This window comes from Dothidotthia symphoricarpi (assembly GCF_010015815.1).
Source record: "Dothidotthia symphoricarpi CBS 119687 unplaced genomic scaffold P153scaffold_6, whole genome shotgun sequence".
Lineage (NCBI taxonomy): Eukaryota > Fungi > Ascomycota > Dothideomycetes > Pleosporales > Dothidotthiaceae > Dothidotthia > Dothidotthia symphoricarpi.
Window position 1 is genome coordinate 281,008 of NW_022985013.1, and position 25,584 is coordinate 306,591.

Sequence of the window (25,584 nt, forward strand, 5' to 3'; positions counted from 1 at the left end):
TAAACTCCTCGACTACACAGTCCGACCGGCGCAAGTACTTTGAACATCCTCCCCGTCCCAGTACTGAAAGTCTCCCTCGGCCTGTGATATAGAGTAGCAGTGCCCATCAATGGCCCTGTGGAAACCCACAACCTCACTGAAACACAAACAGCGATATCAACATCAACTCTAATAGCCCACAACACCCAACCCATCAACATGCCACCCCAAAGCCCCCCAGATGAAGTCTACCCCCCCTTACTCGGCCACCGCGCAAGCACTCCAACCAGCAGCACCAGCAAACCCACCCTCCCCCCAAAGTCCGCCCCCCTAAACCTAAAAATCGCCGCAGCAATGTTCTCCTTCACCACACTCGGCCTCTTCAACTCCTCCACGGGCGTCACCCTCCCCCTAATCTCCCACCACTACACCCTCACCGACCTCCACGTATCACTAATCTTCGTCGCGGGACCGCTGGGCTACATCGCCGCCGCGCAACTAAGCAGTGCAATGCACCACCAATTCGGGCAGCGCGGGATCGCGGTCCTAGGGCCTTTGCTGCAGATACTCGCCGCGGGGCTGATTGGGGCGCATCTTCGTTTCGGCGTCGTGCTGCTGGGCTTTGCGGTGCAGGGTCTGGGTTCGGGACTCCTTGATGGGTCGTGGTGCGCGTGGGCGGGCACGATGGAGAGGGCGAATACGGTGTCGGGATTGCTGCATGGGGCGTATTCTGCGGGTGCGGCGGTCGGTCCGTTGATTGTTACGCTTTTGACTGCTCGACGGCGCGCGTGGTTCGAGTGGTACTATGTGCTTGTACGTCTCGCAGAAACCTTTCCACATATACATCTAACACGCACCCAGGCCGGCATTTCCCTACTATCCCTCACATCCCTAACCACAGCATTCAGACACCAGAGCGCAGTTGTGTACCACCACTCCCGCCCCTCTGCCACCTCACACAGCACAAAAGCACTCCTCACGCACCCCGCCACCTGGCTCTGCGCAGCCTACTTCCTCGCTGACGTGGGCGTCGAAACCGCGATCTCGGGCTGGGTCGTATCCTTCATGCAGCGCAGCCGGCACGCCTCGCCTTACCTCTCCGGCCTGACGTCCTCGGGCTTCTGGACCGGCATGGCGATCGGGCGTCTCAGCCTGGGTCCCGCAACGGATAGGATCGGAGTGCGGCGCGCTACGATCTTATATTTCGCATGCGCAATTGCGATTCAAGGCGTGTTTGTTGTGGTGCGGGGGCCCGTTGTGTCGCTTGTGCTTATGAGCGTGTTGGGGGTTGTTATGGGCCCGTTGTTCCCGTCTGGGGTGGTGGTTTTGACGCAGGTGTTGCCGCGGGAGATGCATGTTGCGGGTGTGTCGTTTGTGGCGTCTGTGGGGCAGGTTGGGGGCGGGTTGTTGCCGTTTGGGATTGGGGCTGTTGTGGAGGGGTGGGGGATTGGGGTGTTTCGGTATGCGGTTCTTGGGCTGTTGGTGGTGGGGTTGGGGGTTTGGTGTGTGTTTGCAAGGGTGGGACGGAGAGTGAGTCCGGGGGTGGGTGGTGATTGAGGAAGGGTGTAGGGCGTAGAAGTTTGGGGATATAGGTATATATGGATTCTGGTAAAAGTTAGCTTTTGGGCTTGCACTTTGTGACTGTCATCAGGGGTGAGTCTACTTGTAATTCTATTTCTATTTCTATCTCTAACAGTCTTCCCTCTACATCTACCCACACCTACTCCACCATCCCAAAACTCTCATACGGAAACCCCTCCAAACTCCCAAGCAACCTCGTCCACCCATCATCAATCTCCCCCGGCATCCCAACCCTCCTCTTCCCCTCCTTAACATCCCTTTCCGTCTTCTCCAGCTGCCCCTCCTCACCCTCCTTATGCGCCCCCGTCAACCCCGCCATAACCTCCTTCTCCCTGCCCTTATACTCGAGCAACAGCTCCGGATGCGGACACCACACAACCTGCATGCCAGCCCTACGCCCCGACTCAACACCCGGCACGCTATCCTCAAACACCAGACACTCCTCCGGCCTAATAAGCGGCTCCCCCCGCTCCTCAAGCGTCTTATTCAGCGTCGACAGCGCAAGCAGATAAATATCCGGCGCGGGTTTCCCCCTTCCCGCAGGGATCCGCGGATCGTCGCCCAAAACCCGGTGCTCGGGCGCAAAGTACGCGAATAAATCCGTCAGATGTGCGCTCTTGAGGCGGAAGTTGGCCGCGTGGCTGCTCGTCGCGAGGGCCATGTGAACGTGTCTTTTCTTCAGGCCGGGGAGGAGCTGCGTGACGCCGGGGAGTGGTTGTGTGGAGGGGAAGAGCTCGGTTTGCAGCTGCTTCTGCTCGGCGAGGAATTGCTCGTGTGGGATGGGGAGCTGTGCCCATGAGTGGAAGATTGCGCCGGCTTGGGGGCCTGGGCGGCCTTGCAGTTGCGCTTTTATGGACCAGGGGAGGGAGGGGCGGGAGTATCGCGCGAGGATCGTGTTGGTGACGATTGTGTACAGGTCTTCCGAGTCGATGAGCAGACCGTCCATGTCGAAGAGCGCTGCGCGGATGCGGGGCGGGGGCGGGTTGGCGGTGGTGTTGGGGGAGGCCATGGCGACGTGTTTTGTAGAGGTGGTGCTGGGTTGGGGTTGTCGGGGTGGTGCAATTGGAGATTGTAGTCCAGACTTCATGTCAACACTCAGATGTATGGACGTCGATGTACCCCACATAGCGGGGCACATTCCGTCGCAACCCCACCACAACAGCCACACATCAACACCCTGCAAACAAACCCACCCTCACTTCCCTACCCACCATCGAAAAATGCCCTCCGACGCGCCCATCCCCGAAATCTTCCCCCCAGAAGAAGAACACCAACTCCTCTCGGAAAGCAACGCCGAAAAGTCCTCCGCAAACAAAACCTTCACCTCAGGCGACTACAGCTCCGCAATCCAAGGCTACGAAAAAGCCCTCGCGCTATGCCCTACCTACCTCGAATACGACATCGCCGTCCTGCGCTCCAACATGGCCGCCTGCCAGCTCAAGCTGTCAGAATGGAAGCACGCCGTCGAGAGCGCGACACAGGCCCTCGACGCGCTGGACAAGCTCGACCCGCCGCTTATTCGGGAGAAAGGGGGGGTTGAGGCGGAAAAAGGCGAGGGCGGCGTGGTGGGCGAGGTCGACGATAGCACGGAAGTCCTGCTCGATGCGCTCACGCGTACAAATCACTCGATACACGATGTTCAGAAACTGCGGACTAAGGCCATGCTACGGCGTGCTAAGGCGCGACATCAGGTCGGGGGGTGGTCGTCTCTTCAGGGCGCGCTGGAGGACTATCAGGCGCTGGTGCGGCCGCCACATCAGCTTTCTGGCCTGGATAGACAGGCTGTGCAGGTGGCGATGCGGAGGTTACCGCGCGAGTTGGATGAGGCGAAGGATAGTGAGATGGCGGATATGATGGGCAAGTTGAAGCAGTTGGGGAATGGGATGCTGAAGCCGTTTGGGTTGAGTACGGAGAACTTCCAATTCACGAAAGATGAGAAGAGTGGGGGGTATAGCATGAACTTTGACCAGAACGCCGGCGGGAAGTGAGCGCTTGTGCAGAAGATACCCCAATGCAAATGCGGAAATAGTGTCATTGATTAGATGCGTTTTCTGGACACGGTTCTTGGTATCCCTCAATTCGCCTGTTAAACGTTGTGCATGACGCTCCCAAACGCCGTTCCACTGTACTGTCATATCCACAAAACAAGTGCTCAGCTCTTGAGCGCCTCCAGCCTGCCCCTCATCTGGGCCAACATCTCCGCCTGGTCCTCCTCTTCGTCTTCCTCCTCTGCCTGCGCAGGCGTTGGCAGATCGTCCTCCTTCGCCTTGCTAGCCGGCAGTCGATCCTTGAGGATATCCGACAGCACCTTATCGACCTCCTCCTCAGCCTCACCCTCCTCACCCTCCAGCATCTCATTATCCATCAACGTATCATCGACCATCTCCTCAATAATGCCCGCCTTCATGAGCTCGGAGCTCAGCTCGCGCATCGTGCCCATGAGCTCGGGTAACCTGACCAGACTGTTGACGTCGCGCATGATGCCCGTGGACGCTTTAATCGAGCCCTCGATCCTGCGCACGGAAAAGGCCTCGTTGACCTGCATCTGCACGGACTGCAGCTGTGCTTTGCTCGTCTGCAGGCGCGAGTTCTGCTTGCGGATGCGCACTAGTTCGCGGGCGAAGATGCGGACGTCCTGGTTTGCCTGCTTGGCCATGGAGGGGTTGCGTTGGGCGCGCTTGGACGACTGCAGGATGAGCGTCTTGGTCTTTTGCTCCGTGGCCTTGAGCTGCTGGATGTCGCGGTCGAGTTTGCGCACGTTTTGGCGCACCAGGGCGTTGCATTTGCGCTTCTACGGGGGAAGGTTAGGGGGTGTGGTTTGGGGAGAGTTGGGGACGAGGGTGGGTACCTGCTCCTCTGGCGTCGGCTTCCACAGGAGACCGCGGATGGTCTCCATAGTGGGCGCGCAGTGTGTCTAGGGCCGCAGTGCGGGTCGCGGGGTGGCGGGCTTGATGGTGCCGGAATCCAACGCGTGCTCTTTTGTTGTGAGGGTATGCAGGTGTCTGCTCGAGACCAGCGTGCCTGGCGTGTCCGGATGCTGAGAGAGCGACGGGGCCGGGGCTCGCTCGGACCAGTGGTGACGTTTCGTGCCCCGCGTACCTCTGCACGTTGCAAACCTCGACCAGCTGCCAGTAGAAGAGCTGGCAGGCCACACACAGTCTTCACATGGCGGATCCCGAGTTGACTATGCTGTGAAATCCCGTGACCATGAAGCTCGTAATGCTCATGATGACAGCTGCCCGCGCTGCGCCAGTCGGGTCGTCCTGTTGGTGAAGCTTTGGCTTTCTAGTGCTTTCCACGCTAGTCCCTCCACAACACGCATTTCTCTCAACTCCACTACGCAACAAACACGCCTCCCTCACTAACCACACACTCACACACACACCTGCTTCTTCAGCCTTCACACTCCCCGACACACCCACATACACACACATTGGATCCCTCTCGCGACTGGACCCCCACCACATCCACCATGTCGACCGTCACGCCAGAAGGTACGCTGCAGCTGCAGCCTTGCCCCAGCCCACGTCGGTCCCTACGCTAACATGCGCAGTCACCTGGGCCCAGCGCTCATCGACCAGCGACCCGGAGAAGAACTACGTCTTCGTCACGATTGTCGCGGCCGATATCCCCGAGGCGGACCTGAAGCTCGACCTGCAACCCACAAAGCTCACCTTCAAGGGCGCCTCGACGTCCAAGAAGGTCACATACGCCATCGACCTCGAGTTCTTCGCCGAGATCGACCCCAAGGAGTCCAAGATCCAGCACAGCGGCCGCGACGTCTCGCTGGTACTGCGCAAGAAGGACCTCAAGGAGGAGTACTGGCCCCGTCTGCTCAAGGACAACAAGAAGATGCACTTCCTCAAGACCAACTTCGACAAGGTGAGTCTTTGCTGTAAGAATATATTAAATCAAATGCTAACGCCTCTCAGTGGGTCGACGAGGACGAGCAGGATGAGGCGCCCGAGGAGGACATGAACCAGATGAATCCAATGGGCGGTGCTGGCGGCCCTGGTGGTCCCGGCGGCCCCGGCGGCGACGGCGGCTTCGGCGGTATCGACTTCAGCAAGCTCGGCGGCGCCGGTGGCATGGGCGGCATGGACATGGCCAGCATGATGGCCGGTATGGGCGGTGGTGGCATGGGCGGCATGCCTGGAATGGGCGGCATGCCCGGCATGGCTGGCATGGACGGCGGCGAGAGCAGCGATGACGACGACGAGGACATGCCCGCGCTCGAGGACGACGAGGACAAGCCTGTGGCCGTCCCAGCCGCGGCAACCGACAAGCCCAAGATTGAGGAAATTGCTTAGACGACCCCATTACGTCCTTACGAATGAATGAATGACTGGCAAGATTCCCCACCCCCCCGTCACCGCGAGGCGATGCAGCGATTCTGAATGGAAATATGGTGGGAAAACGCATGATGAGGCTTTTTTTTTCTTTCTTCGGAACTTTGGCCCGGCGGAGCTACGATATGAAATATGACTGGAAGAAAATACATTTTACCGTCTGACCCTGACTTTGTATTTGTCTTGAGTTTCTACAATTGCGCTTGTCTGTTTGACGACTGCCGTAAAAAAAAAGATCACATCATGAAGAAGCGAAACAGCACAACAACACATTTCCATCTACCCACCCCCCTCAATCCCCACGAATAATCTTCCCCACAAACTTCAATTCCCACTCCCTCGGCCCCTCACCCACAAACCGCGCCGCAGCACGCTCATCCAGCATCCCCCCCGACACGCCAATCCCCTCATACCACTCCCTAACCTTCCCATCCCCCTCCTCCCCCCACACAACCAACACCCCATCCCCACTCCTCGGGACAGGCTTCGGCGGCACCCCCCGCATCTTAAGCAGCATATTCACCGTATCGCTAAACCGCTCGCCCTGCTGCGAGAAGAAGGCTGGCGGTTTATCGAGCGGCCATTTGGGGTTGCGGGTCGCAGCATCAGTGGGGAGTTCCCAGGTGCGGAAGAGCCAGCACATGCGCTCTACGCAGGCGAGGAGGATGACAGCGACGAGGAAGGTTTCGAACGGGTTGGCTTGTTGGCGCTGCAGCAGACGGCGCTCCAGGTCGTTCATGAGTGTGCGGGATAGGGCTGCGGCGCGTTTTTCGGCTGCGCCGAGGAGTTGCGCTTTGATGAGGTTGTGGGAGGTGGGGTGGGCGAAGGGGGATATGGGGGTGCGGGGTGGGGAGAGGGAGTCGGGTGGGGAGAGGACGGCGGGGGTGAGTGTCGGGGCGAGGGAGGGGTTGGAGAAGAGGTGCCAGGCTGTGTCGGGGGAGGTGAGGATGCGGGTGTATGTCCATAGTTCTAGGGCTTTGGGGAGGAGGCCGTCGGGGTTGGTGTTGTTGGGGGGGATCATGCTGGAGGCTGTGCGTTGGGTGGTTTTCATGAAAGGTGAGTCTTCTGTGTCGAAGAAGTAGGGGCTGATTTTCTTGATGTAGAGGTCGAGTTTTCCGCCGATGTCGTCGTCGCCGTCGATTAGTTCGACGTCTGGCGAGGGGATTGCGCCGAACATGGCGGGGTCGATGTCGGCGTTTTGAGACGCTTGAGCGTGTTGGCATTTCAGCGGTGTGAAAGTCGCGAATATGCCGGAATCTGGATGGTGTGTAGCTTCTATGCGCCCTGGTGTTTGATCAAGCCGTATCTGCCCTTTCGCCTGGTTGGTGACGTGGTACGCCAGAACTCCATGCAGGCCTGCGCTGTAGAGATTGAACTCTTCGGCGATTCGAGTGCGTATACAGGGCTGCTTCCACAACCGCGCGCTCTCGACGTTCTGACATGTGTTGCATGGGTTTTCTCCAGAGCATGGCTTTTTCAGCATGCGACACCGGATGCATGCGCCCCGTTTCCGTACTTCCTGGACCTCTTTGCGCCTGGAGTCGGAGAAGCGCCCCCTCACCTTGGGCTTCAGTGGCTTCTGGTTCATGCTGAAGTCGGTGGTGAAGTGTGCCTGGGTGCTCGGATTCATGGCGAGGGGTCGTGCATGCGACATGTCGTGGGTTGAATGCTCGTCCTTTGGCAGCAACGGATGCTTGCCGTGGTCTTGCAGCAACGACTCGAGCGGACTCGGCTGCAGAGGTGGCCATGGCGAGCGGCCTTGGGTGTGGAACAGCTTGTCCGACATGCCATTGATACCTGACCCCAGACTCATGTCCGACTCCCCAGTGAGCCCGTTGGTCAGAGGCATGAGCTCGTTTGCTGCCGAGGCCGCCATGACGAGCGAGGGAGCCATGTGCGCCATTGATGCAGCACCTGACAGCGGCATGTGGCCCATGTGCGGCGAGTTGGTGGGCGAGTGGTGCAGCGGGCCTGGGAACTGGCACACGGAGGGGAGTGCGGGCGCATCTCCCTGCGACAGTCCAGCCATATCATGGGCGCCTTCGGGTCGGTCGTCGTGCACGAGGAACTCGTCGAGCAGGCCGTGCTTGTCCTGCACGCGCTTCCCCGACAGGTCCAGGTGCTGGCGCGACACCTCGGCCAGCGTCTCCAGGGCAGAGAGCTGCTTCGAGGGCGCATAGGGCAGGCGCATGTTCTGGCCGGTGTGCATCTGGCCGTGGCCGTTGGCCATGCTGTCGGGCAGAGGCAGCTCGTGGAACTGCAGCAGCGCGCGCTGGCGGTCGCGGAGGGGCAGCGCAGGGCATTTTTTCACCAAGAGTCAATGTTAGCTGGTCCCGCACGCCGTCCAGCACGCCCTTGTCCTCACCAGATGGCTTGTGAGGCTGTCGATCCGGCCTTTGGCAAAGCGCTCGCCGCACGACTTGCACGTGTGCTGGTAGCGGTTGCTTGCATCTTCGAGCTTGGGGCCGCGCTCAAAGTACTCGAGGATGAGCTGGTTCGGTCGGCGGCCCATGGTCCTCTCTCGACGTTGGTGGTTTTGCGATGGCAGAATGATGCAGGCGGTAGGCGAGTCGGTGTGCATCCACGTGCTGGCCTGGCTGTAAGTTACCAGTAGGTGGTTTTAGTGCGGGGAGTGGTGGGGCGCCGGGACAGCAGGCGCCGCATCTCGTCAGGGTTCAGTCCTGTGTGTCAGCCTTATCGACCCATTTGTGCCCATTTGTACATCTCACTGTCCGCATGTGTACACTTATGCAATAGCATGCCGTGGCAGCCATGGACTTGCAGGGTTCAACCAGTTCTACCCATGCATCAATGGTTCGATGGCATCGGAACAATCCGTAGATTAATTAACGACTCAATGTTCTCTGACATTGATCTACAGCAGAGTTCCTCTTCTTCTTCATGTGTTCAGAGAGTCACTGACAACCAGTTCACATCCAAAGTCGAATCGGGCCTTCCTAACCCCTGCTGAGGTTGAGTGCTGGACGTCAAAGTCTTGCTGACTACGCTACACGATGAAGTTACCATACATTGATCTTTCTCTAATCAAGGAGCAAACCGTTGGGAAGCTAGGATTCCGGGCGACTACATGTCTGGGTGCACTTGTATGCTACGTCGCGCTTTGCAGAGGCCTGCGCTATCTTCGGCGCGACAGGAAACATGCCCAGCTGCCCTACAAGACCCGCGAGGACTTCCAGAAGATGACCGCCGAGGACGCCTGGCAGATCATACGATATGTCCAAAGTCTTGAATTCCCATGGATGAGTGGTAAAGCCCTAGCTTTTGCCTTGTTCAAGTAAATACATCAATCTTTACCACTACTTTGGATCCTACTAACACGCGTCCCAGGACTTATGGCATCCCTTCAATCTCGAAACTACTTTGCGACACCCAGCAGCTTAGCAACGTTGAATATGCTGGACGACGCTATACCGACACAAGTATTCTCATCATCGAGTTTCTCGGCCACTCTCCCACTTCTGAGCGTGCTACTTCAGCGATTGCCCGCATGAATTACCTCCATAGCAGATATCAGAAGGCGAAGCTAATCAGCAACGACGATATGCTCTACACGCTATCACTCTTTGTTCTAGAAGTAGAAAGATGGGTCCGACTATACGAATGGAGGACACTGACACCCATGGAAATCTGTGCAATGTAAGCATAATTCATCATACCTAGCACAACATCATATCAAAAACACCACCCTCTAACACACCCCCAGAGGAACACACTGGAAAGTAATCGGCGACGCCATGGAAATCGACTACTCAGAACTCCGCCACGGACCCACCTCCTTCAAAGACGGCCTCGAATTCTTCGAAGACATGCGCGAATGGGCCGACGTCTACGAGCGCCGCTGCATGGTCCCCAACAAGCACAACCACCAACTCGCCGAAGAAACAACCCGCATCCTCCTCGCCGACGTACCAGGCCCGTTCAGACTCTTCGGCAAGGACTGTGTGGCAGCGCTCATGGACGAGAGATTGAGACGTGCCATGCTGTACGATGATCCGTCCCCGGCATACCTCAAGACCATCGAGTTCGTGTTCAGCGTGCGGAAACTGTTCATGAAGTATCTCATCCCGCCTCGTCCGTATGCTCTACGTTTCGACCCTACATCAGATGAACCCGATCCGAAGACGGGGAGATACTACATGAGCCAATACGACAGCGAGCCTTGGTAAGTCGAGTCCGACATAATTCTTCATAATCATGCAAGGTACTAATTCTAAACAGGTATGTAAAGGCGACATTCTTCTCCCGCAATTCTCCCCTGGCCTGGTTCCGCTGGGCTATTGGCGGCCCTTACCCCGACGGCAAGATGTACAAACCTGAAGGTTACAAGATCTTTGAGATTGGTCCTAAGAAGCTTGAAAAGTCTGGCTTGGGTGAGTGTGAGGCCACACGAGACCGGCTTCTGTCGGGCGAGAGGGGAAGATGTCCGTTTGCGTTCTCGTGATGTGGATGGAAAGGAACAAATCTGGATTGAACATCAAGGCACGTCACTATGCAGGTAACACAAGCAATAGCAGTTAGCAAACTGTCTTTTACTGGAACTCTGTCCTCGGAAGACGTTTGCAAGAGAGCATATATACACGCTCGTGAGTGTTATTCACGGCGAGATATACATATACAAAGATATTACAAAAGGTTGGGATTGTGCTTAAAACATATCAATCGATCTGCCAAACCACATCATTGAGCCTCTACGACCATAACCAGATCCAAATAACGTTACCCTCATAGAAACATCGCCGAAACCATCCAAGCGACCCAGCCCTGCGAAGCCCAGTTCACAAGTACCTACAACGAGCCATCTAAAAACATGTCAGCAACCCTCACTCCCTCTCAACCTTGATCAAAACTCACAAGTCGTCCCACTCCCCCCATCCACTCCCCCCTTCTTCCCCTCCCCATCCGTATACCTCCCCAACAAATCCGGCCTAACAAGCAAAACATACAATCTCCACACCAACGGCGGAGCAAGCAACCCAACACTCCCCCACGCAACCCTCGGCGTCAACGCCGCCCCCGCCGCACCCCCCTTCAGCGCCTCAAGCACCAAAATCGGAATCAACATCGCCTCGCCAATCCCCAGCATCAAGTACGTCGGCCGCCGACTCTCAATCCCATTCCGCGTGTTGGAGTACCCGGATAAGAGCGCGGACGTCAACCCGCCAACGACGATGCCGCCGAAGAGGCGCGCGAAGAGGACTGTTGAGGGGGTTGTGTCGCGGGCGGGGTGGGCGAGCAGGAAGGAGAGGACGAGGTGCGTGTTTGTTATCAAGGGGATGGTGAAGAGGTTTGCGATTGCTTCGGTGAGGAAGGCTTTGCGGATTGTGGAGCCTGTGTTTTTTGGGTCCGGGGTGATAGTCGGGTTTGTGGCGGGGGATTTGGTGGACATTTTTTGGTTTTGGGGGGGTGTTGGCGGTGTTTGGGAGTTGGGATGGAGCTACGGTTGGGTTTGGAGGAGATGGTGATCTTAAGGGGGGTTTTTGGGAAGTTGAGAGGATGGGTGTAGTCGTCATAGTCTTTGGGGAGTTGACGTCATGCACGCGCATGGCGCTTTTAACGCGTTCAGTGTCGCGTCGAATGGCGTTTAGGATCACTGTGATTTAGACCAATCTTTGGATTTGCTGAGGTGTTCTTGGCGAGAGCTGATATATACCGCCGTCATCACAGAACTCGCAATTAAGCATAGGTTCTAGACGACTTCCAACGCAGCCTGAAACCCAAACTTTTAGCATACCCCAAAAAACAATGCGACCACCGTAAACGCCTCGCTGGAAAGATATGCAACTCTTCTCCATGTCTCCAATAGTCAGCAGAACCCCCTACTCAAATCCTCCCCACTCCTCCTCTTCCTCTTCCTCTTCATCCACCATCTCCTCATCCTCCTGCCCTCTCCAGGCCCGTAGGCGCTCATCCGCGAGACACTCCTTCGCCGCGACCCTCAGAACCTTTAATTTGCCCTCCTTGGCCAGCTTCTCAATGGGCTGTACCAACGTCTCCAAAGTCTCTCGTTTTTCCTCTTTCTCCCACCCTTCCTCCACCTTCGCCAGTTCGTCGACCCAGATATCCAACACGTGGTATCGCAGCCCGTTCGGGATCTTCATGTTCGTCGGCTCCAGCGGCGTTTCCTCCACAATATTATTCCACTCCTGCAGCACCGTTGTCTTCCAATGCCTGCGCGCAAGAAACGTGAACGAAGTGTTGAGGTACTGGCGAATGAGATAGAGATATTTGTCTAGTCTCAGTGCTTCGATATGCGACCATTCGCGCGCCATAGTCAGCCAGAAGGCGCGGATGAAAGGCAAGACGACAGCTTTGCGCAGGACGGGGACGAGGGCGGCGAGGTCGCGGGAGAGCTGCTGTTGTAGCGCGGGTTTGTCTTGCATCCACAGGCAGTAGAAAAGACCTTTCCATAGTTTTAACAGATCTAGCTCTGCAATCTGTTTCTGCGCTGTGAGGTAGGTTCGCAGCGACTCCAGGGCATTGTCGCGAATCTTCTTCTCTGCGAATGCGGTGTTAGCGCATAGTCCGCTCGTACGCGAAAGGTGGGGGATGCATACCACTCGAAGCGAGGCTTTTGATAAAAGGATTGGTCTGCGTGTCTGACATATTTGGTTCTGTCGTTGTTGGATTGTTCTGCGGTAGTCTGTAGAATCGGGACGTCGATGCATAAACTTTTTCTTATCGATAAGGCGCCTGGTGAACTAGCGTGGAAACCGCGAACTTGAGCCTTGTGGTGCCTGACATGAACAGCCGGCTGGTATTTGAAAATTTAAAAAAAACGTCTAGAAACTTACTATGTCTTAAAGCTGCAAATATGCTTCTATTGAAACGGGAAACGTTAAGATACAACAGCGAATTGGTGACAACGTGCTTGGTTAGTAGCAGATCAAGCACCTAATACCAGATAAGACCCCTGCTAGGTTGGCCTGCGCATCTAACCTGCTCGAACGTAGTGCAACTGTAGGTTTGCAAATGCCTAAGAAAATAACAAACACAAAAATAGCTATGCTAGAGCCTAGAAACTTATTTAGGATAGGAAAAAGACCTTTTTACTATTGGGATTTTTAGTTCTCTAGTTACACTTATGTATTATAATTAACTAATTTTTTTCTTAAACCCTTACGCAATGACTAAGCAAAACACACTAGCGTCTGCTGCCTAGCCTAACAAACAACTAGAGTTACTGCACCTTCTATATTGCCCTACACACCCTAGACATAAACAAAAGTTAGATAGAACAACTAGTGACTGTAAGTTATTGCTTCTAAGAAGATTTAGAAGCTGCTAATGTTCTAGAGGTCTAGTTCTCTATCTAATCACGGTAAGATCTTCGCCGCTCTGTTTGTTGACCTAACAGAATATCTCCGCTGTCGGGATATAGAGTTTAGAAAAAGCATTATTGCTAAGACGATTCGAGCATTGAACTAAGGGTCTATCAACAACGCTTACACGATGCAGGGAAGACATGCCAGCAATGGTCGTCATACCCACAGATGGCCGCAGCACGAGCCGAGTAGCAGTAGACAAGGTAAAAGACGCTTTAACATCGTTTTAACGCGTCTTTTAACACTTTCTCTTTCTAGGTCCACTCCATCGTATGTAATCGCGTACAAGACGGAGTAAGTAGCCTCATCAAAACATGGTCCGTGCGCTGTCGATCTGATGTTGCTCCTTTAGGTTGAGCAGTTCTTAGTACGATGGGAGACAAGCCACTCAACTACAACGCCACCTCTCAGTTGGCACTCTATCAACGTGCTGTCCCGATGCCTAGAAGAAGTTCAAGATTACTTGGATTCGAGACCAAAGTAAGACAGTTTAGTCTCAACACTGTGATCATTTAACTGACCTATTAAAGGCCATCACAAGTTTCGCTCCCTCAGGGTGCATCTCGCAAGCGAAAAAGCCCAGATACAGGACTGGATGTTGAGCGTCGGCCATCACCCTTCGAGGGTAGACTTCACCAAAGAAGTCAGACCCCGTCGCTCTCGCGATCGTCGTCAGTGTCGACTTCCTCTAACCCAACACCTGTGCCCAGCATTGATGTGTACAACGGGATCCTGGATTCGACCGAGAATGGGTTCATATACTGCCGTCCTGTCAGTGTCATACCTTGCCATCCACTAATATCACTGACCAAGCAATAGGCATCCGGTGCCGGAATCCAGAAGCTCGACACCCGTACACTCCCTACTTCAGACATGATGAGAGCAGCACGTGATTCCAAAGTCGAGACAACAAACATGCTGATTCGCGCTGAGTATGTTCGGCGCCTAAACAGGGTACCTGGCAAGCCGATCTCGCTATTCAACTCGATGGATTCGTCCACGCCGTCCTTGCGGTTTCGATACATCATGGACTACGTCCTCGCGCCAGGTGTCCATCGAGCTTCGTTAGATTCGCAAGTAGGGTGTCAGAAATGCTCCCCACATATGGGCCGCGACATCGGCTGCGAGTACACGAAGAAATGCGACTGTCTTGAGTACGCTGCCGTCGACGAGTCACGCATCACAGATCCAGACACGAGGGAAGAGTACGAGCTGGCCCTCGCCACCGGTGGCTCGCTAATGGGCTATCCGAAGAAATTCCCCTACTTCGCCGAGGGTACGAAAGTCCAGCGCGCTGGCTGTTTGGTGAACTTCTACCTAAAGTCCCGCAATCCCATCTACGAGTGCAACAACAACTGCAGGTGCGGTCCGAGCTGCCGCAACAAGAACGTGCAGTTTGGCCGCACCGTCGAGGTTGAGATATTCAAGACGCCCAGCGGACGAGGCTGGGGTCTACGGTGCAGGGAAGACCTCCACGAAGGCCAATTCATCGACACGTACCGCGGCGAGATAATCACCGACGCGGAAGCCACGCGCCGTGAGGAAGCCTCCTCCAAGGCCAAAGCTTCATATCTGTACTCCCTCGACAAATTTGCAGAGTCGGAGAACCTTGCACCACAGGATATTTACGTCGTCGATGGCGAGTTTATGGGCGGCCCCTCCAAGTTCATTAATCACTCCTGTGAGCCGAATTGTCGTCAGTACACTGTCAGCTACAACAAGCACGATTGTAGAGTGTATGATATTGCGTTCTTTGCGTGCCACTTCATTCCTGCTGGCGAAGAGCTGACTTTCGACTACCTTGACAAAGACGACGATGAGACGATCGATGAGCCTGGTGAGGGCGCCATTCCTTGCTTGTGTGGTGCGTCGAAGTGCCGCAAATGGCTGTGGACCTAGGATACGCAGACGAAGGTCAAGAAAACGTAGAGAATAGACAAGCTTGCGAGAGAGCTCTACGACAGTGAGGACAACAGAACTTTGGACAGGGCTTTCTTAGAGAGATGACATGGTGGTGTATTTGGGGCTGGAATTTTTCGGGCGTTGTACATTCTACATTAGACTCTTCATCTTCATGGCCTGACGGGCTTAATTCTAGATTACTTGGTATTAATCCTGCGCATCTGTTTGCTTCTCAGACATGCGATATGTACTATAAAATCAGGATACGATACAAATTTCAGGAGAAGCTATACATGGAGAGCGGCATTCAAAGCTTGAAGATGATTCTACTATCGTGTCTACTCTCTCCAGAAACCCCCAGCACATACTCACATGATCTATGCCTAGAGTGCATTGGTGATCATCAAAGTTTCAAGCATGAACACGGTAATTGACACAAAGCATATCAACCAGATTACAGCTCTAGAGATATATTGTTACCTAATCCCGAGCATTACCGCCATTTCCCAGCCCCTCCACCGATACCGACATAAACGCAAAGAAAAAAGTACGCAACAAAGTATACAATCTGAGGCCAGAAATATTCCAATCGATCTTGGGGGTATATCCAACCATAACAAGGTATGCTAACAATGGGCGCTAAAGAGACAACAGCCAAACAAAGTGTGCGAGCAAGCAAGCATTAGGTACAAGACGAAGCGCGAAATTAAAACCAAAGGGAAGGGCAGACACATACAAAAGAGAAGCTCGTTTCGAGCCCAGTAAAGAAAAAACATACATAGGAAATATTGCCATGTTGTGTTGATGGGTTTACCGCCTCAAATCATGTCCAAAGTTCAGTCCAAGGGGCGTAAGATCGCCATCGACTTCGCCATCGACCATGCTATCATCGTCGTAGAAACCGTTCTCAGAAAACGACTCGACCTCTGCATCACGGTCGTAATTCGCCTTCCTCATTAGTGGTGGCGTACTTGGGGCCACCGGTTGTTTGCCCAGGGTGGGGAACCCAGCCTCTGTCGAGCCGCGTGAGCTCGAGGAGCTTGAGCGCGGATTGTGTGGACGCACTGACGATGCTGAAAGGTCAGAGGTGCGCCGCAGGTTCGACGTGGGTGGGGTCATAAGTCCGGATAGGAACGACTGCCCGGGTTGAGGGGCGGCACGAGATGGTGTTTGGTTGCGCGAGTAAGCGCTTGACGAGCCTGCGAGGGCGGAGGTAGCGTTCTCACGGCCTTTGCGCCAGTTTCCAAATGCGGCGGCAAACTGGACAGCCTTAGGCGATGCAAAATTGGTGAGCGTGGCAAGGGTAGGGAAAGACTGCTGACCGCCTGTGATCTGGCGTTCTTTCTCTTGCTGCTCCATCTGCAGATTTGTGCGGATACGAATAGCCGCATCACGGACGTTCTCGCGGTCAAAGGTTGGCTGGGCGAGGGCACTGATGAGGTCGTTCAGATCGTCAATGCGGACGCCGAGTAGCTCGCGAAGCCAGCTGACCTCCGAGTCGCGCTCCTTGAGCTTGGCTGGTGCATCCGTGTCAATCTCCGCCAGTTGGTGTTCGAAAGATTCAATGCGTGATTCACGCTCCTGAAGTTGGTCTTGCAACACCGCGATAGACTCGCGCAGTGCTTGAGGTGAGATCTTCTCCGGCCCACTAGAGTTGTTCGAGGAGGTAGGTATCGGAGATTTCGATGCAGCTGCGATAGCAGCACTGGCAGCCTCCTTGGCGATTTGTAACTTCTCCTCCAGAAGAGCAACCTTGTCCTTCAAGTGATCCGTCTTGGCATCAGCGAGCGCAAGCTTGTCATTGTGGAAGGATTCTGCACGCTCCCTGTCCTCACGCGCGAAATTGAGGGTACGAGCATGCTCATGTTGGATATGCTCGAGTTGACGTTCAAAGGCTCGTTGCTGCTCGTGAAGGCTGTGCTTCCTGCTCTCGTGTGCTTCGAGGAGAGCTTGTTTCTTAGCATCGGATGCTGCCTCCAAATCAAGCTCGTGTTTCTCTTTGAGGGTGTCGGTATCCAGTCGGACGCTGTCGAGCTCAGCGCGGATGCGGGCGTTTTGACTTTCGAGGTCATGTCGGACAATGTTGACCTGGTTGTTGGCTGCATCGATGTCGGCCTCCAAGAGCACACGAGTGCGTCGGATTTCAACATGAGCTGCATCCCTCGCCTCTCGCATGTCGCGTTCGTACCTCGCGGCGTTCTTTTGATGCTCCAAGGATTCAGTTCGGAGTTGTTCAAGAGCCTCCTCGAGCCTGGCGTTGTGATTCTGGGTCTGTTCGAGATGCATCCTGAGCTTCATGCCTTCGCGTTCTTGAGTCTCGAGACGCTCAAGTTCTCTCTCCAACCTCTCACGTGTTCGTCCCTCGGCTTCGATGCGAGCACTGAGAACCTCGTACTTCTTCATAGATATCTCGTCGTTCTTGTGCCATTGAGCGCGTTCAGCAGCGATCTGCTGGGAGACCATGACCATGTCTTCCTGCAGTTTCTCGAGCTTGGAGCGCATGAATTCACGGACGCGCGTAGACTCTTCAGCTTGGTAGCGTGTTTGATCGATCGCCTTGCGTAGTTTATCGTTCTCCTCCTTCGACTCCTGAACTTGGGTTCGCCATTTACTAGCGGACAGACGATGCTCCTCCAGTGTAGAAGTTAGTGCGTCGTTCTCGGCAGTGATGGCGTCAAGCCTGTTTTGAGTTTCCTCCTCAGATGCCTTCAACACAATTGTCTTGAGCTTGAGTTCCTCGTTTTCAGCATCAAGAGCTGAAACTCTAACACGAATCTCATCACTGTTGACCTCGTATGCGTCGAGGGTACGGCGGGTGACATCTCGGTCTTCTTCCAAAACTCGGATCTTGGTTTCATCTTCGACGGCCGACTTTTGAAGGAGAACGAGCTCTTCTTCGGTAACCTTGAGCAAACGTGAAGTATCCACTTCCCGGACCTCAAGCGCCATGCGTGCCTCCGCTTCAGACTCGGAGCGTAGAGTAGCCTCCTTGAGCATTGCTTCTAGTTCAGCAATACGGGCATCCTTCTCTTGAAGAGCCTGAGTATCCTCGCGTTTGGCGACCTCGACACTTTGACGCTTGAAGGCATCATCAACGAGTTCGCGAACATCTTGCGCCTGCAAGTGGTTGTTGGTAGCTTGCGCAATAGAAGCCTTGAGACTTCCAACAATTTGATACATCTCAGACATATCGATTTGAGGTTGGGGGATGTCGATAGGAGCCTCAAGAGCAGCTGGCTTGTGGAGAGCCAACGCTTCAGTGACGATAGAACGAATCGTATCTGGCTGGACAGCTTCAAGTTGCGGTTCGATCGGGGTTGCCAGCGAATGAGCCGAAAGAGCATCGGCAACGATCGAGCGGAGCGTCTCTGGTTTGATTTGCTCAGAAGCCGAAGGAGGGGCATGTGCCGCCAAGGCTTCATTCACCATGGCTCGGATTTCCTCAGCAGCAACGTGCTGAACAGGTACAGCGGTTGGCTGATGCGCAGCAAGTGCTTCCGTGACAACAGCCCGGATCTTGTCCAGTTTTCTGTCCTTCCTCGGAGATCGAGGGCGGTACTGGGAGTCAGCACCAACATCATCATCTTCGTCATCAGCATCGCTATCCAGACGTTCTGTGGACATGCTTCGCCGACTGCGTTTCGGTCCCTGCGACATCGTGACCAGTGAATTTTGAATGTTCTGCAAATTCTGTTCAAGAGGGCCGAGACGGTTCTGCAGAAGTCGACCCATAATGTCATCAACATGCTGGTCAAAGAAACGACTGCGCATGTGAAGCCTGTCTTCTCCTTCAGTCAGGAGGCCTTCGTCCCAGTCGCTTATTGGCACCTCGTCTGCGTTGTTCAGGCGATGCACGGTGGAATCGTATGCAATGGCGGCGCGGTCATCGTCGAATGGATCTTGGAGTGATGTCGCCGACCCTTGCACATTCCTTAGAGGGAAGAGTCTGCGAGGGCTGGGACTTGGAGCGTCGCTACGCGAGTTTGTGGTGGGCCGTAGGTCAGTGCGGTTGAAGTCCAGCGCTGTTCTTCCAGGAGAAGAATTTGCCCAGGAGTCGTCATCGCGCTCAACGCCAAAGTCAGAACCCTCCTCGTTCATATGTTTCATGACAGCATCGATATCATTGAAGGATGGGTCGAAGTCAACGCTCTCGCTCTCAGGGTAAGGTGCACGTCTGCGCGAAGCGGCTGTCTTCCAGGATCCAGCATCGCTGGGTTGGAAAGTCGTTGCCGGACTCCTGCTTGTGTATCTGGACGGCGTATCTGCAAACTTGGATAGGATATCCTGAGCTCTCTCAATTTCCCTGTTCTGAGATGGCTTCGTAACGTGGAAGCCGAAATCGTAATCAGTACTGCCAGGAGCTTCAGACCGGAGCTCGAACGGTTCCGCGGCGGCGGACAATGAGCTCTTCTGATGCGCATGTTTCTTTTCCCGTTGTACCTTGTCAATGGTAGGAGTACGCTCATCGCTTTCAACAGATGTCTTTCCATCAAGAGGGCTAGTGACCGACATCTCGGCTTGAGAAGTAGACTTGGCGGCCTTGGTGGTATGCGTGTCGCGCTGCAAGACAAGAGGATCCGGACTCTTCGCCTTCGCTTTCGTTCGTTCCTTGTTGGGCGACAGGTTTTCTTTATCGTCTGGCAGATCATCAGCCCCAAGTTTCGAGATCGACTCGGAGGGTTGAAGATATTTCGCTTCGATGGTGGGCTGAGATGGAAGGATAGGTTGCAATGCGAATTTAGGCACATCATCGCCATCCGTACGGTTGCGCCTGACACGCTTCTCTCGACCCTCAGCCTGCATGGGACGTCCCTCCTCATCCTCTCGTTCTTCCACATCCTCCGTCGCCTTCTCGGGTGTCTTCTGCTGCGTATCATCTGGACGCACAATTGGAACAGCTTTGGAGCGCATGGCTGGCTTAACAATGTCGCTAGCCGAGATATTGACGTCTCCGAAGATCTTCGAAGAGAAGCTGGTTGGGGCAGGTGTTGGCTTATCGGGATCACCAGACAGGGTATTGTTGAAGCTTGCCGCATCTGGCTTGATGGAAGGTGGGCTAGAAAAGTTGAACCCGCTGGAGGGGAAAGCAGAACCGTTCGTATCAACAGGTTTGGTTTCAGTGACTTCTGTTACAGGTGAGGCAGGAGTTGCCTCCACAGGCTTGACGGGAATCTCTGCAACAGGCTGGAACGTCGGCGCAGTTGGCTTGAAGGCAGGCGCCGTGACATTGAAGCTAGATATACCATCGATACTAGGCTTGTTGCCTCGGGGCAAGGCATCAGCAGGCGATTTGACCGCAGGCGCAGGCGCAAATGCAAAACCAGACGAAAACGTTCCGGGATTGAACGAGGCCGCGGGGTTGAATTTGAACTCCTTGGCTTCCACGTTAAGCTTCGAGATCGATGAGCGCGAGGCGTGCTTGCTGTGCACCGCAGGATTGACAGTAGCGAACTTGTTGTCTTTCCATGGATTGCTGACCTGCGACGAAACCTTGGAATGTTGCGTCGAAGTCTGGGTTGTTTCACGAATCTCGCCATCTTCCAGGCTGGGAATCGAGTTAACGGAACCAGTGGTCCTAGCCCCATCGCTATTCTCACGAGGGTTCTGTTGTTGCTGCGCAGGGAACGCAAAAGACCTGGGTTGTTGGGACTTGGTGATGGAATGGGCTCTGCTATGAGGCTGTGGCTGATGCAAGATAGCGCGAGAACTATCCCACGAAGAATTAGTAACAGCCTTCGAAGGCTTGAATTGTCCAGTGGTCTCGTGTTCTGTATTAAAGTCTCCTCCCTCTGCGAACTGCTTGTCGATGGCCTCTTCCAGATGATACTCAGCATCAGCTGCCTCACGCTCAAGATTCTCGCTAATGTTGTGACGATGGCGAGGAGTTGGTACAGCGATCTCCGGAACAGATTGGACAGCATGTTTCAGCGCGGGTAGTTCATCTTCCTCGCCTTCGTCTTCGGGCACTTCTGCAAGTGTAGATGACGGTCGTAGGCCCAAGAGTTGCTGTTGCTGTTGTTGCTGTTGCTGTAGGTGCTGCTGCTGTTGTTGTTGGAAGAGTTGCGTCTGAAGCTGCTGTTGCTGCATTTGCATCTGAGCCATCAGGTCATCATTATGCGGCGGCGCATTAGAGAATTGCTGGTTAGGTCTCATGCCAAACGGAGTAAGAGGGGATGGAAGGTTAGAGTACTCGGGCCTGCCCATAGGTAGACCAGGCGATGGGCCCCGTCCATCCTGGGATCCAAAGTAGCCACTTGGAGACCATGTACCAGAGGGAGAAATTGCATGCTGAGCAAAATTGGCAGGCGATGCAAACGTGGAGTGACGGTGCATGTGCATGTTTGGACGCACATTGGAAAAAGCAGCTGGCGATGCCATAGATTGTCGAGACATGTGTCCCATCATGTATCCTGGTGAGGCGATCGACTGTCGAGTCATATGCCCTGGCGAAGCAATTGATTGTCGAGACATGTGCCCTGGCGAAGGTCCATGTGGGAAAGGGCCTGTTACAATGCTTCCCTGCCTCATACGGATATGACTGCCAGCTGATGACGGAGGCAGTGGAGGCGAGAAAGGCAGACCTGGGTATTGCTGTGTAGAGCCCGATCTCGACATAGGCATCGGCATATCGTCCTCGCCACCCTGACTGACGCCCAGTGCCGCAAGCTTCGCTTCCAGCAAAGAATTCACATACGTGTCCCACTCAGCCTTCTTAGCCACACGGACTCGAAATTGGGATTTTGCATTGGCTCTCTCTGCGCGCACATCATCCTCCTCTGGCCATATGGCTCGATTGTGTGGCGGATCTCCCGCTGAGTTCTCACCCCTCCAATGACCAAAACCATTGGTGTCGTATCCCTGATTCTGGAATTGCTGCAGTTTCGTGTGTACCGCTTCCGCGCTCATAGGCTTGGGAGGGTATCCAGGTGTACCTCTGGGGATATCGTGCGGGATCGAGATGATGCATCCTTTGCCCTTGACCATGACCTTCTTGCGCGTGCGAGGGGTAGGCTGTCGCACCGAATCGAAGGGGGTTGGCGTCTTGTTCAGCGATTCGCGCATTGACTCAGTTGGTTTCGAGGGTGTCAGCAACTGGGGTGAAATTGGCGACCTCTCCGCGTGGATGTTCTGTGGCATGGCTGTCCGAAGAGTAGGAAGATCGTGTCCCGAGGCCCCAGACAGGTGTGGGGCGACAGGGGACTCTGCATACTTGGATGCCATCATCTTGCCAAAAGCTTCCTTCTGATCGCTGCTGAAGTGGCGCCAAAAGTCCTGCTGGTTCAGGGTTTTGTTGAAGCTTCGGGCCTTGTGACCTCTTGTGGGCGATTCTGGGGCAGCAAGGTTTTGCTTGTGTTGCGGTTCGATTTCCGGGCGAATGTCACCACTCTCGCTTTTCCAGTCGTTCTTGTCGCGGTTCCAACGCTCGCTCAAGAAGTGGTGGATCCACTCTTCGGAGGTCGGGTTGGAGTCGGATACGCACGGGGTGGGTTCTCTGGTGGGAGTCTCGATATGTGGCAGCCGAGACTGGATCAGATGCTCAAGGGTGAAACGGTTGGGCGATGCGTTCTGCTCCAATCGCGGGATGAGATGGTCGAGATTGAACCGGTTCGGCGAGTCGTCCTCAACACCAAGTCGCGGCGGAAGCAGATGCTCGAGCCCAAACTGGAGACTTGATGAGCCCTCGTCCAGGTCGTCGCTGCCAAAGTGCGCCGAAGCGTGGCGTTGGTGGTCGAAGGTCGGGGGTGAGTTGCGATAGGGGCTGCCCCAGCTGGCCGTGTAATACGACGTGTCCGTGCGTTCGTGCCTCGCAGCAGTCGAGGGCGTGCGCGGGTTGCCTCCAAGGGCCGAGCGGGAGAAGAGCGGAGGGAGCTCTGGGCTCGAGTGGCCGAGGGTGAGGGTGGGCGACTGGGCCGTCCACAGCGTCTGCGTGGGGGAGAGAGCACCTCGCGCCTCTGGGGAGAAGCTCGCGTCGCCGAACGTCTGCGGGAACGCGGGCGGCGAGGAGGGCGGGGGCGGCGAGGACGGGGACGAGGGAATGCGTCGAGCGTGCATTCAACGATCAATGGCTAAATAATTATGTATGAGAAAGGAAACGCGCGTAGCCGAAAGCCTAAAGGAGCGACATGGAACTGCAAGGTGCTGGTCTGGAGACGACAGGACGAGCATGCATCCCGCAGTGGCAGCAGTTACAAGCTCGAACAGGGCTGGTGGAGGGAGGGTTACAAAGTCAGGAGGAGATGGATTACATGACGCTAGTGCATGCACGGTGTATGCACGCCAGCGTGGTTATTAGGGGTCGACGCGACTGGTGGACGAACGCTTCGGATCGCCAAGGCCACATGCAAAGTCGCACATGAGTGGTACATTTGGGGTACAGTGCCTTCCACCCTGGCTCCAGCGTTTTTTGACGTCGTCGAGTGGTTTTTCACATGGACGTCTGTCACGAGAGACCCGGCAAATCATGATTCGGAACGCGGTTCATAGAGCACAACGCGTCGGATGGCCTTACAGTGGCCTACCTTTTGAGTCGAATCAGACGTACAGGTCACCAACTGGCCGTAAGCACGACATATCTGAAACCTGCCACTTGCTGCGATGGTGAGTGGTCGGTGTCGTTCGAATTTCTGAACTCTACGCGTACAGTGGTTCCCCCTTGAAGTACAGTGTATGCCCCGCTTTTCCACTTTTGAAAATTATTCTACGTTGTATCCACCAAATCTGCTCACAAGGCCAATGTGTGGAGATGGTGAATATGCCGTACTTCAGGTGGATACACTACGATCCACCCATGTCAACATCTAGATGCACCCAATACACCAAACATGCAGTGCCCAAATGGCAGTCCCTCGATCAACGCTCACACCCTCTGCCATATGATCATTCTCTTCAAGAAGGGGCTCTTTCGGAAGTCGTTATCTCCCGCTGCAGCCTTCTCCTCCAACTCGCCAATCTTCCACGCCCTCACAGCCCACAAGCAAGCAGCAGCGGCGATATACATGACTCCCGTGTAGATGATCGCGCCAGTATAACTTCCACCATTCAGGCTCACAATCTTGAGACTAATAGCTTCGGAGACTGATAAATCCGTCAGCAACCGCGTAAACCATAGCAGAAAAAAGGGGGGAAACTTACAAGTCGTAGGTAATACCAACACCAACCACGTGATACTCAATGCACTCGGCAAATCCACAATCCCCATGATTTCCGTCGTAACCGGCGCAACAACAGCCCAGAATGTACCCGCCACACTTCCTCCAATGAGGCCGAAAAAGATGAGCACTCCAAAGCTCTTCGCGAACATCCATATCACCAGCGCGAACAGACCTGCCAAGAACGTCATCGTTGAAGCCATGTTCAGCCGTCCAAAAGAATCAGAGTAGTACCCAATACAAGGACGTCCCAACGCCTGACCCAAATTGAGCATCGCGCCGACGATGGATCCTTGCGTTGACGTAAGCCCCACGGTGCGGGCGTAGTTAGGCAACGAAAACAGCAGAACAACATAAGCCAGCATGGACAAGAACCCAAACGCCATGAGACCCAAGAACTGCGGTTTTGCGAAAAGCGTGTGATCGAACGACAACTGCGAGCTGCCAATCTGCTTGTTGCGGTCCCGGATGAGTAGCGCGCAGATGGAGTTTATCACAAATGCAATGACGGCCAGTGTGCGGAACGCCCATGGTAGTCCGATGTTTTTGATCATCGCCTGCGCGCCCAAGCTGTAGATAAGGCCACCGATCCCGGATCCTGCCGCCGCTACGCCGTTGGCAAGGCTGCGACGTGTGGTGAACCATTGCGCGGATACGCCTACGCTGCCGACGAACAGGAAGCCCATACCCCAGCCGAAGCAAACGCCTTGGCTTAAGAAAAGATGCCATATGTGCGTGGCAAAACTAGCGCCGATGAAGGAGATTGTTTCGAAACCGATGCCGATGAAAAGAGTAGTCCGGGTGCCGAAGAGGCGCGTGGTGAGCGTGGCAACAGGTGAGACGATGAGGGCTTGTGAAATGGACAGACCGCCTATGAAGGCGTATTGTAACGGGGTTGCATTAGGAAATACATTGTTTGCGAGGTAGTAGGCCAGGAAGATGGAATAGGCGCTGTTGAGACCCCATGTGTGCCTGGTGGAAGTTAGTCTACGCTGTATCTAGAGTACGACGTTGTGTTCTTACCCGTTGATTATAAAAGAGGCCGCGACGCAAACCCATCCGTATCCTCCATTTGGTGGGACGTCGACTGTCTTTTCCACACTCTGCTGGACGCGTCCCTCCTCTCCTGTCGTTCTTCTCCCTTCTTTTTCGATGCCTGTTTGTGCCTGGAGGCCGTTCCCGACGTTCATAGTCCCCGTTCTCTTTTCCGCCCCTTCTATGCTCGCCACGTCCCCTGAGTTCCCCTGTCCTGGTTGTCGGGCCATTTCCGTTTTGCTTCGG

The 25,584-nt window shown here is 54.8% G+C and overlaps 13 protein-coding genes across 13 annotated transcripts; 5 read left to right on the top strand and 8 right to left on the bottom strand.

The window, feature by feature from the left end:
* Positions 1-198: 198 nt before the first annotated feature.
* Positions 199-1,536, top strand: P153DRAFT_335518 (MFS general substrate transporter; the record flags this gene model as incomplete). Its single annotated transcript, XM_033665658.1, has 2 exons — positions 199-792; positions 841-1,536. 2 exons carry the CDS (start codon positions 199-201, stop codon positions 1,534-1,536), a joined length of 1,290 nt encoding a protein of 429 aa, XP_033525697.1.
* A 113-nt stretch (positions 1,537-1,649) lies between these two features.
* P153DRAFT_364913 (HAD-like protein) lies at positions 1,650-2,759 on the bottom strand. Its single transcript, XM_033667707.1, has one exon. The coding sequence runs from the start codon at positions 2,567-2,569 to the stop codon at positions 1,700-1,702; it is 870 nt and encodes a 289-aa protein (XP_033525698.1). The 5' UTR covers positions 2,570-2,759; the 3' UTR covers positions 1,650-1,699.
* A 42-nt stretch (positions 2,760-2,801) lies between these two features.
* Positions 2,802-3,539, top strand: P153DRAFT_270994 (uncharacterized protein; the record flags this gene model as incomplete). Its single annotated transcript, XM_033662899.1, has 1 exon — positions 2,802-3,539. A coding segment is annotated over one exon (738 nt), but the record flags the coding sequence as incomplete, so codon positions are not given.
* A 173-nt stretch (positions 3,540-3,712) lies between these two features.
* P153DRAFT_286077 (uncharacterized protein) lies at positions 3,713-4,456 on the bottom strand (the record flags this gene model as incomplete). Its single annotated transcript, XM_033663438.1, has 2 exons — positions 3,713-4,351; positions 4,409-4,456. 2 exons carry the CDS (start codon positions 4,454-4,456, stop codon positions 3,713-3,715), a joined length of 687 nt encoding a protein of 228 aa, XP_033525700.1.
* A 165-nt stretch (positions 4,457-4,621) lies between these two features.
* P153DRAFT_364915 (uncharacterized protein) lies at positions 4,622-5,051 on the bottom strand. Its single transcript, XM_033667708.1, has one exon. It carries the CDS (start codon positions 4,992-4,994, stop codon positions 4,722-4,724), a length of 273 nt encoding a protein of 90 aa, XP_033525701.1. The 5' UTR covers positions 4,995-5,051; the 3' UTR covers positions 4,622-4,721.
* Positions 5,033-5,870, top strand: P153DRAFT_383427 (HSP20-like chaperone; the record flags this gene model as incomplete). Its single annotated transcript, XM_033670232.1, has 3 exons — positions 5,033-5,054; positions 5,114-5,442; positions 5,493-5,870. 3 exons carry the CDS (start codon positions 5,033-5,035, stop codon positions 5,868-5,870), a joined length of 729 nt encoding a protein of 242 aa, XP_033525702.1.
* A 331-nt stretch (positions 5,871-6,201) lies between these two features.
* Positions 6,202-8,490, bottom strand: P153DRAFT_394666 (uncharacterized protein; the record flags this gene model as incomplete). Its single annotated transcript, XM_033671329.1, has 2 exons — positions 6,202-8,181; positions 8,275-8,490. 2 exons carry the CDS (start codon positions 8,488-8,490, stop codon positions 6,202-6,204), a joined length of 2,196 nt encoding a protein of 731 aa, XP_033525703.1.
* A 433-nt stretch (positions 8,491-8,923) lies between these two features.
* P153DRAFT_355128 (uncharacterized protein) lies at positions 8,924-10,371 on the top strand (the record flags this gene model as incomplete). Its single annotated transcript, XM_033666554.1, has 4 exons — positions 8,924-9,204; positions 9,258-9,566; positions 9,634-10,092; positions 10,149-10,371. 4 exons carry the CDS (start codon positions 8,924-8,926, stop codon positions 10,369-10,371), a joined length of 1,272 nt encoding a protein of 423 aa, XP_033525704.1.
* A 344-nt stretch (positions 10,372-10,715) lies between these two features.
* On the bottom strand, positions 10,716-11,609 carry P153DRAFT_416227 (uncharacterized protein; the record flags this gene model as incomplete). Its single annotated transcript, XM_033672148.1, has 2 exons — positions 10,782-11,609; positions 10,716-10,729 (listed from the first exon to the last, which is right to left on the bottom strand). Exons 1-2 carry the CDS (start codon positions 11,314-11,316, stop codon positions 10,716-10,718), a joined length of 549 nt encoding a protein of 182 aa, XP_033525705.1. The 5' UTR covers positions 11,317-11,609.
* Positions 11,610-11,746: 137 nt separating this feature from the next.
* Positions 11,747-12,533, bottom strand: P153DRAFT_286846 (uncharacterized protein; the record flags this gene model as incomplete). The annotated part of the gene is made up of 2 exons (XM_033663492.1): positions 11,747-12,426; positions 12,485-12,533. The coding sequence occupies 2 exons, from the start codon at positions 12,531-12,533 to the stop codon at positions 11,747-11,749; spliced, it is 729 nt and encodes a 242-aa protein (XP_033525706.1).
* Positions 12,534-13,137: 604 nt separating this feature from the next.
* Positions 13,138-15,451, top strand: P153DRAFT_335536 (SET domain-containing protein). Its single transcript, XM_033665659.1, has 6 exons — positions 13,138-13,177; positions 13,226-13,455; positions 13,511-13,546; positions 13,605-13,732; positions 13,783-14,023; positions 14,072-15,451. The coding sequence occupies exons 2-6, from the start codon at positions 13,393-13,395 to the stop codon at positions 15,149-15,151; spliced, it is 1,548 nt and encodes a 515-aa protein (XP_033525707.1). The 5' UTR covers positions 13,138-13,177; positions 13,226-13,392; the 3' UTR covers positions 15,152-15,451.
* A 336-nt stretch (positions 15,452-15,787) lies between these two features.
* Positions 15,788-23,387, bottom strand: P153DRAFT_364920 (uncharacterized protein). The gene has a single exon (XM_033667709.1). It carries the CDS (start codon positions 23,204-23,206, stop codon positions 15,965-15,967), a length of 7,242 nt encoding a protein of 2,413 aa, XP_033525708.1. The 5' UTR covers positions 23,207-23,387; the 3' UTR covers positions 15,788-15,964.
* Positions 23,388-24,011: 624 nt separating this feature from the next.
* P153DRAFT_355133 (MFS general substrate transporter) lies at positions 24,012-25,568 on the bottom strand (the record flags this gene model as incomplete). Its single annotated transcript, XM_033666555.1, has 3 exons — positions 24,012-24,229; positions 24,287-25,275; positions 25,327-25,568. The coding sequence occupies 3 exons, from the start codon at positions 25,566-25,568 to the stop codon at positions 24,012-24,014; spliced, it is 1,449 nt and encodes a 482-aa protein (XP_033525709.1).
* Between the last annotated feature and the right edge of the window lie 16 nt (positions 25,569-25,584).